The following is a 10719-nucleotide window of genomic DNA, read 5'->3' as shown; positions in this document are numbered from 1 at the left end:
TCCCTAAAACTTTCCACCTAACACCGTGCCTCTTATATGCCAAGGTGCACCTTCTTAAGCTTTTTAAGAAAAATATGGAAATTAAAGCAGAATCTCTATTACTAATAATGCTGACACCTGGCAATGTCACAACATGAATTATACAATAAAGGTAATTATGCCAAAATGATTAATCAGAACTACTAAGAAACTTACATTATTATATATTAAAAATTTGTCCTACACACATGTATAATGCCATACTCAAAATGATACTAAGCCAGACTCACTCCTTGAGTATAAAATAGAAATACATTTTCTCTACCTCTCACCTTCTCTTCCTAAATAGCAATAATAATGCTAATTTAACCGTTATTAGACTGTACAGCTTACACAGATTTTCATATCAGAATCTAATTTTATCACAATGGTGATACTGAAATGAGTCCAGGTGTAAATATCTTATTTTAAAGATGGAAATATTTAGCGTAGAAAGTGTCATTGGCTTGCTTAATTTCACACCACTCCTTAGGGGCATCATGAGGCTTCAGTCCATATTTTGTGACCTGCTCCAAATTGCTCTGAAGCAGAAGAGTATCTCTTTCAGCTTAAACAAGCCCATTATCAGCTAAGGGGATGCCTGGTATTATGTGTTACCTTCCGCAAGCCTGCAGATAACCAGCTTTTCTTCTAGCCACCACCATTATTAAATAGTACTTCCCTTTCTATGGCTTTACAGTGGCTCCTAGATGCCTCTTAAATCCATTTAAAAACTCCTGAATTGGAGTTTTTGTTCTAGCAATTAGTTGGTTTGTTTTCAGCTCTTAGTATCCTACTCAGGCTGTTAAAGTTTTATCCTTTCCTGATGCTGCTTGTAAAAAAATCTCCTTTGTGCCAAACCACATTCTTTTCCTTTAGATCATAACCACTTCCCAAGAAGGGCCTAAGTTTCTTTTTTTCTTTGTTTCCTACTTCTCTGTAACTTTCCACAGCCTGACTGTGATATATGCTGTGTCAGGTGCTGGCTGACTGACTTAATGAGCAAGAGGTTTGGATTAAGAACTCGGCTAGCATTCTAAGACCAGCTTGTTTTAGTCTAACAGCTTTTACATTAAACCCCAGGCCTTTTGGGGGGTGAAGGGAAAGTAAAAAACAAAAACAAACAAACCAAAAACCCACAAAAACAAAGGAGGTAGGAGAAAACTGATGTGTAGACAGAAAACTACTCAGTAAAGGGACTGAAGCTTTGGAAGGCAGAGGGAAATAGATTCACCTGGGGCATGTTTTTGCCAATGCTTCTTGATCTGAGATTTCTGCTGTGGCTTTATTTGGGATCAGTCTGTGAAAATTCCTTTCTCTCTTCGTTTTTTCTGAATGCCTATGGAGGCCTAAGTGGACTATCTACGCTGGACAAGTCAAGTACTCCAGACAGCTTTGGAAATGTTCCCCTTGTTTTTTTGTTTTTCAGTTTACAAGATAATTTCTTCACTAAATTAGACTAAGCTGATTCACACAGCATTTCTTCCTGGCTAAAGAGCTGAGTAATTAAAAGTTCTAGGTACACAATAAATTAATTTACAGAGCATTATCACATTTTTAACCTTAATGAAGCTATAATGTGTGGGGGTCTCAAAGTGACATCAAAATGAAAAAGACACAGTCTAAAAAAGCAAAAGTAATTTTAAATTAATTCAATCTTTTTACTTGTATTAACACCATCAAATGTGGGGACGGAGACTAGCAAATATTAGGGGTACTAGGAAATGAATGACTTCTGTCAGTAATTTATATTCACCTCTGGTCTTCATAATCACACCCTGAGTTAGATAAGTCATATGTAATCATTTTTATTTTCTTTGCTAGGGTTTGAGGATTAGAGGGGAAATGACTTCCCTAAAGAACGTGCAGCAAGCAAGCAGCATGGTCAGAATAGAACTACGGGTCTTCCCCCACCGACCCAGGGCACTGACCACATCCTACGACTTGCTAATAATATTAGCCTTTTTGTGAAATGATGCTGCTCTCTTGTTCTTAGAAAAGGCACTTGGAAAATAATAATGAATTGTTTTTCGTTTCTACAAGAATAGAAGAATCCACCGGGAACGTTATATGTTTGTGCTTTATCTTACTGTGATAACTTTTCTCAATGTTAATGATTAAAAGATATTGTAATTCTATTTTAAAATGAAAAAATACATCAAATGGTGTTCTAGCATAGGAAATATTTCCTCTGTTGTCTCTATGTAAACATAAGTCAAGCTTAAAGGTAAATATCTCCTTCCATTATAATTTGAGTACACAGCCACTGGTAGAAATTTGTTATATGATAAATTTGTTTTCTTAAATTTCTTGATTCCCTTACTTCCTGTAGTATGGAATAAAACTTTTTAAGTAGGAACTCAACTTTAAAATTTGAATATTAAGATAAAAATAATTGTTGAATACTACTACAGTCCCAAAAGCCATTTTTCCCAATTAATTTGTTATCTCATTTCTTCAACATAAGAAGTTTTAAAACATCACAAACTGATCTACCTTCTAATTCAAAACTTTTGACGAACAATGAATGATGATTAACAAATTTGCTGTTTCTTGGATCTCGTCTTCTATCTTTTTCTTTCTTTCTCTCCTTCATTCCTCCCTCCTTCCTTTGTCTCCTTTTATTCTGAACTCTCTCAGGTAATTCTATTTACCCGTCTAATCACTCTGGCAGCTGACTTGGATATATGACAAATTAGTTCTCTGAAAGTAAGCCATCCTTGACTACACTAATAAACCCTTATTTAGAATAGTAGCTGTGTTTTCACTTTATTCTGTCATTAAAACTTTAAAAGAGGACTCTTTAATGAATTTAACAAAAGAAAATAAGGGAACAATATATGTCATTAATTTTATCAGTCTTTTTAGGGAAGTGTTTTAGGGAAGGATCAAAGACTTTAAAAAAAAAAATTGAAATGTTTTACAGGTTTGATTAAACTTATTTGGCCATAGAGAGGGTCTTAATGAATGATTAGCAATGTATTTCAGTCATTTTTTCCCCCTCCCTAACTTAAAATTACTCTAGTTGTGTAATTCTAAAGTTTTTATTCAGGGAACCCCAAAGAGCTTTAAGGGTCACATTTAATTCTATAGCTGTTAAAAGTAATATAATAATTTTCCTTTCAAAAAATTCTGCGTACTTGACATTTTTGTAGAAAAACAGTACAATAGTTTGATTCTTTACGTAACTCTTAAAACCTGGGCCCACATGTTTCTGTCTCAGCATAGCATTACCTTCAGAAAGTACAATTCGACATCCACAGTAATTAAAAATAATTCCATTTCATTAAAAAACTGGAAGAAATTCTAAACAGCAAGCCCACTACTGTAGTTGTTAAATGCTCCATATTCTCCTGTCCATTTTCTTGCCTAAGGCCACTGTCTCAAAGCCCAGGGCAACTCTTTGTTCCCTTCAAGATATTTGATCTCAGGTAAAAAGAAACAGGAAAAATTAAACTTAATATATTAAAGGTAAAAATATATTTGATCTCATTCAATATTAAATCTTGGTTGCTGATTAAGCAGTCTAAGAAAAGTCTGTTGTTTTTGTCAGTTGTTTTGGGTCATCTGAAGTCAGCAAGGAGGCAGTTTAAAAGGGAAGATGGACAGAAACTGAGAGAGAGCAAGAACAAAATGGAACCCATGAACCTGCATTAATTTCTCACTGCCTCCAACTTTGATGGTTCAGGTGGCCTCAGGAAAAGGTAATAAATTAATCATGAAACTAAATGTGCACCTGTCCTAATAGTGAAAGAAATTGAAGGAGGCTCCAGAGAGAACTTCAAGAGATAGTCCTTGCTTTCCTGTAAACTAGGTCAGCCAGAAGAGCAGGGACAGCCTGTGTATGCTGTATAAGTGTCCTGCTGCCCCTCAAGAACTTTCTGAGCATAAAGAAAACTATGGCTGCTGCTAATCTCTCAGTTTCTCAATCCCATGCACAATGATAAACCAGAACAACGCAGGAAAGAGAATTCTGGGAAATGTAATTTAGCATAGCTGTGTTGATGCAATATAAATCCAGCATAGTAGTGGAGGAGGCAGAGATTGACTTCAGGAAACTCTCCAGAGAAGGATAATTAAAACTTCCTTCTGCATTCAAGACATTTGCATCTGCTGTTAGTTTAAGTGAAGTAAGCAGATGTATTTACATTTTTAACACAGTGTCCTAGAATTGTAACAAGCTGATTATTCGACTTGATTTAAATGCATAACAATCTGAGCTCCATGTTGAAAACGACATTTTTGATCTCTCAGTTATTTGGACACATATAGCAATGGTGGGACGTGCCTTTTCTCATAAATCCTACTTTCAACTAACTTTATGATTCAGTAAAAAAACTGTCAATACATAACCATGTAAAATAACCATGTTATTATTGTTAATAACCATGTTATTAGTCATGCTATTATTGACCACATTAATATATGAGCATGTAAAACCTCCTAATGAGTTTTCCATCATGGCCAAAAACATATCATTAACATTGTTATCTAACAGTCAAGTTATTGCATGTTCAGAGATCTTGATAGCTGGATAAGATTCTTTCTTTAAAAATATGTATAGAGTACAGATTTTGTAAACTGGGCACAAAAGATATATCGTCAACTCTTTTATTATGCTGAAAGTAATTAAATTAAAATCAACTAGATAGATTACAAAAAAGACAAACATGACAAAAATTGCAATCTCGTTTTGAAGATATAAATTGGAGCCATCAGTTGGAATGTGTTTTCATTATTACTAGATTTGTAATCTAGAAGACCTAAACTTCAATATATTCAATATATAAGTCCTTAGAGTATAAAATTCCATTTAAAAACCTAGATGTTAAAATGGTTCAGATATAGACATATAGTAAGTATGAAGGTATTCAACATGTTTATCCAATGATTTTTAAATATTTCTTATCTTTGGACAATATTCTTAATTTCTTAATTAAGAAATATTCATTAAGCTGGTTTTAATGAAGTAAAGTAATACAGATCATTTTGCAAGGATTTCATAAATGTGAATGAAAAACGATACATTATAAAGTGCAAGTGACTCCAGCATCTTCAGAATGTGAACAGGCTCTCACACCCCATTGTCGAATCATACACTCTTCAATAGATGATTCTTTCCCAAAACAAAAGACCTCATTCAACCATATTGGACCAGTCCCTGCAAAAATCAGATACAACTGCATTAATATATTTTAGTGTTTATGTTTGAGTGCAACAAAGCCATGTGTTGATCATTTTCTATATATTATTTCTGTGATCTCTATTATGATTCAAAAATTAACCCCCTGCTTCGGAAAACTTTATATTCTGTCAATGTGTAAAATACTAAAATACAAATTATAAGAGCTATAACAAAGGCACACACACAGTTCTACAAAATTATAAAGAATGATTGCTTTTCTCTAAGCATTTAACAAATTAGTCTTAAGGATAAGGGAAAGAAATAAGCTGTAAAATAAAAATAAGGAAAAAAAATGAAGAAAATAAGGAAAGACATAACCTTTAATAAAAATGGATAAATGAAATGACCTGATGATCTAAGTGTATTTTTATGAGGTATATCTAGAACATAAAATATTCTGAAGTTCTTTTCTTAGCTTCAGTTGTATTTCAGTTTACATGTGTCTGGTTTAACAAACGTATTATCTATTTTTAATTAAACTATGAATAATACAACCAAAAAGAGTTTACCAACTGTCCAGTAAGAAGATCATGAATTATTAATTGCAAGAATACACAAACGAAAAAAAAATGGCACTGCTAACACTTATTCTTTGTCTGAACTCTTCCTCAAACACATTAGAAAGAAAAACAATGGCTGTCAGTAGTAAGCTACCTTGCAGATATTTATCTAAATAAACAAACTTAACTGCCATTTTTAAGATAAAAACATAATATTACCAATGAATAAGAGAACAACATCTTTTAAAGAAGGAATTCATGGCATGAAAAGATAATTTTAAAAATGGATGTTTGAAAATGTTTTTCTGATCTTCTCTAAAGATTTTCTAACTGTATAACTTATAAAAGTTTTTTTCTTTCATTTACATTTAAGACATTTAGAAATAGAACCTTTGAAAACTTCTAAATAAATGATTTCATTGGGTTTTGTTAAACATAGGATATGGCAAACCTCCTAATGAATTTTCAAGAACATCTTATGTCATCAAGAAACTGATGATTTATCAGCTAACTTTCAACAAACACCTTTGCTAAACTGGTAGAGGGTAAATAAATATGTTAATACTGCAGTCATAATCAATATTTTCCTTTATATCAATATGCTGTTGAAAGGTTTCTTTCAGTCACAAGAGATATATAAAATATATTTAGAAATAAATTCAACAGACCTTTGAATTAGAAACAGACCTTTGTGTAGCTATAAAACAGTGTTAAATAAAGACTTGTTTTTCACAAAGGCATGTATACTAACACATATAATGGATTTACTGATTTGTCAGATATCCTGTGAACTCAATACGTTAACAATATATACATATTTGATAATGTATACAATTAAAAGTAGTGTGTGCATATAATACATTAATAAATTAGTGGGAATTTTGTAATCACAATGTCGATAACACTTGACCCAATCTTAAAAAACGGGTAGAGGTTTCCACGTGTAAAAAGGAAGTCATTCCATATAGTGGGAGCAGCATGAAAATGCTTGAGGTAGAGTAGTTAACAGTCTCCTGGCATCTAAAACACAAAGTACACTAATGATGGAAGAAGGATCCATTGGGAAGGTTGGATAGAAAGCTGGGACCATGTTATAAATTTTTTGAACTTTATATTGTGAGTCACCAAAAGAAATGACATCATCAGTACTACATTTAGAATTATGTGTCTGGCAGAAGTGTGGAAGTAAAATTGATGAAGAATCCACATGCCCGAAGGACAGTTAATAGGATGTCTATATAGACATTTTCTGTGATGACATGTTTTTATTTACTTTTAGAACAGACAGGAGATTTTCCATATAAAATAAATTGGTGTAGTCACTTAAATTTTAAATAACTTGTGCCTTCAATAGAACAATCCAAACTTGAGACAAAATTATATTTTGGTTTACATTATCAAGATAATTAGAAATATTGTGTTTTTCACTTAATATAGTAGTAATTAAATCATTATTCAAATAATATTCTATTATAAAAGCAAAAGTTTTTCTGTACTAATCAGTTTTAACAGTAATAACAGTAATCTGAAGAGCTCATGTGTTTTTGAAATGTTTATAACAATACTGAGTCTTTTCAACTTAAAATTTTAAGGCAGTTAAAAAGGAATATGATCTCAAAATCTGAAATCTTTCCAGGAACACTTTCTGTTTCCCAAATTGCTACTAGGTAGGTATAGCATGGTCCCATTTGTGTTTGTAAGTGTTTGTATGTGTGAGCATGTTTGCATATGTATGTCTTTTTAAATACACATTTCTTTTTCAAATATATACTTTATCTAAAGCCTGTACCAATTTTTTGAAAGTCCCAGAGGGTTATTCAAAAATATAGGCAAATAACAATTGCACGGATAGTAAAACTGCTTCCACGTTAACTTGAGACAGAAGCAAAATAATGGGACATTTATAGATTGTACTTTTTACATTTATGGACCTTTATAAATGGTATAAATAAACATAAGTAAAAGTGTTTGTGAAAGCTGTGGAACATGAGAATATTATGGCTCCATGGTTTCTGTACCCAGGGTACTGTGACGCTTTCACTCTACATTTTGTAGATCTAGTCACTGGGTTTGAATCTTAGCAGTGCAGATTTTTACAATCTAGAAAAAGAGAATTAAGAGTAATACCTCCCAATGGCTGCAGCACCAGCAGGGTCATCCCCACAGGGGCAGCACGAAACATATTATTTAGTCAGTTAATGTGCTGACCCGTAGGCACAAGTTTTTAGAAATGACAGTAAAGGAATTCATGAATGTTAAAATACTAAAGCTGTAATAACAATAATGAACAGTTAAGACCACGCTTTGAAAAATTTACAATATGGCCAGAAACATGCAAAGTACTTTTGATAGGTTATCTCATTGGATCCCCTAAATGACCTTAAAAAGGTACATGCTTTTATAGTGCCATTCATTGAGGGAAATAAAAATTAGAGAGAAAAAGTAACTTTGCTCAATGCAGATGGAGCATTTCCACCCTGTGTCCACCTAAAGCCAGTGCCTTTAATCAATAATTTACTGTAATTCTCAACATTATTAGATTTGGTTGTTCAACAAATCTGTTTTGAGTCCCTACATGACTGAACAAAATCAAAATCCATTCTCTGTTAGACTGACCTCTTAGCGAGGACTTCTATTTGAGGTAGAAGGAGCAACTGAGTTTACATATACAATTAGTGACAAAGCTGATACTTGCATCTAGAACTCCTAGCTCTTATTCCGGTGATTTTTCCACCAAAAACGTATGGATATGATCAATATATTGTGCCATTTGATAACTCTGGTATTTTGCTATCTGAAAAAGATTCAGACACAATGAACATGTTTTCAGACACAGTGAATATACTAGGTCTTTTCACATATGCTTTTTAAAACTTACTCTTCTAATATTATAAAATAATGGCAATTATCTCCATTTCATAGATAAATAAACTGAGACTCAGAAAGAATGAATGACTTTTTCAAAATTACAGAAAAAACAGAGCCAAGCAACAGGACATAATGACCTTTAAAACTTAGTCATATTTATTGACTACATAAAAGCCCAAATATTTATAAAAATTATTTTCATAGATTTGTTGTTTTATTTTCATATTAATATATTTAGGAATATTGAGCCTAAGGGGGAAATTTATTTAATATGCATTTCCCATATCCTTCCAAATTGTTTTTTGCGTTAAAAATTAATGCAAAGTTAGCATGAAATTACAAATTTGTTTTTATTTCTTTAGGTAATAATGGTTACTCAAGGCTTTTGTTGTTGCCGTTGTCATTGTTATTTTTTGCAACCGAACTATCCTTTCTACTTAGTGGAAACCTATGTAAAATTGATATTTATATTTCAGATGTGTTTTTATTCTCTTATCTATCATCTATTTATCTATCTATCTTTCATCTATCATCTATCATGCATCTATCATCTATCATCATCTATCATCTACCATCTACCATCTATTATCTATCTCTCATCTATCTACCCAGCCATCTATATATCTACAACTCCCTTTACAATTTAAGGGCTAGGGAGAACAAATTGACTGAGTTGATGTTTCCAGAAGCAAACAATGACAAATGTGTTGTCTATTGCTTCTAGAATTTTATGAGCTTGGTTCGTGATTCTTAAGAACATGTTTGACAGACAATATCATTTCTTCTTAATCTCTTTTAAAAAACACAGATATTGTTATTTCTTTAAGAGATTTGAGTTTCTTTTTATCTGATCTTCATTAACCCACAACTTTTATGAAAAAAGAAGGGTAATCAGATTTTTTATACATTAGCCAGATATATATAGTAAAATGATGAGACTTGAGATTAGTACTGCATAGATATGTAGGGAAGCAAAAATCACAAATGGCTAAAAATATCTGAATGAATTTTAATCAAATCCAGTTATGACTGGGTGATATAAATTTATATCATTTTTAAGACTTCTAACTGGGAAGTACTTTGTCAATAGCTTCTCCTTCAAGAAAAAAACTTTTTTTTTTTTTTAAATTAATTGAAGTTGAAAATGGACCGAGAGTCAGAATAGAGAATGGGTAAACAGACTATATATCTGGATTCTAATTTTGTAGTTCTAAAAAAGCCACTTATTTTCTCTGTTTTATCATATATGCAGAATAAAAGGGTATGGCAAAATATCTCTAAGATTCCATTTACCTTTAAAATTTTGTGATTTGAAAATTTTAAAGAAGCAAGCTCTTTAGACATAAAGCTCTTAAGAAGTAAGAACTTAGGACATTCTGTCCAGTGAAAAGAGACAGATTAAGACAAAAAATCTAGACCTCCCCCCACATAATAGCTCTGTAAATTTAGGCTAGTTTTGTGACAGCTGACAGCATTACTTACTTTCTCTATGAAAAATTAGGGCTATAATATCTATTTCTCATAGGCACTGTGTGGACTAAATAAGATCATGTAGTAAGCACATGACAAATAATATGATTTTATATTTAGTAATATCTTTGTTACCACGAGTAACAAACAAATATGTTAAAAACTCTATAGGCTCTAGATTAGTTTCTATAGTAATCAACATCTAAACATTTTAAAATATGCCAGAAGCAAGATGTAAGAATTTGACTTCTGACCATAAAAAAATATGTATTTTATTTATCTTTGAGATGTTTTTTTACTTCCATTCACTAAAGCAGAGATACAGTTATATTTTTGATCTCCTCCAGTTTGTTCTTATATTTTTAAAAATTCCGCTTAGAAAACTGATTATAGATGTGAAAGGGATAATGAATAAAAGATAACATTTATGTTTAGAACTTTCTTTAGTTTCTGCTTTCAAGTTTGGGTCTTCAGTATAAACTTCTATAAACTGAGGAGATGAGATAGCTGCTCCAGGTTCAGCTCTTACTTCCCACATTAGCATACAGCTCAGATATACCTTGCACAAATTCCCAGAGTACCACCGCTGTCTGATAAAGCTCATCCAAGTTTGATACAGGGAGACCACAGGGTCAAGAGATTGGACAGCCTGCATAAGGAGAAAAAAGAAAAAACACC

General features: G+C 32.2%; 1 protein-coding gene across 1 annotated transcript in view; it reads right to left on the bottom strand.

Moving 5' to 3' along the window:
* Positions 1–5045: 5045 nt before the first annotated feature.
* Positions 5046–10719, bottom strand: part of MSR1 (macrophage scavenger receptor 1) — a 65275-nt gene continuing 59601 nt past the window's right edge. Inside the window, exon 10 of the mRNA XM_006916426.1 lies at positions 5046–5179. Coding sequence (XP_006916488.1) covers positions 5046–5179 — 134 coding nt within the window. The remainder of the gene's footprint in view (positions 5180–10719) is intronic.

This window comes from Pteropus alecto, unplaced genomic scaffold (genome assembly GCF_000325575.1).
Source record: "Pteropus alecto unplaced genomic scaffold, ASM32557v1 scaffold24, whole genome shotgun sequence".
Taxonomy (NCBI): domain Eukaryota; kingdom Metazoa; phylum Chordata; class Mammalia; order Chiroptera; family Pteropodidae; genus Pteropus; species Pteropus alecto.
The sequence above is the reverse complement of the archived record's forward strand: the minus strand, read 5'-3'. Positions and strand labels throughout refer to the sequence as shown.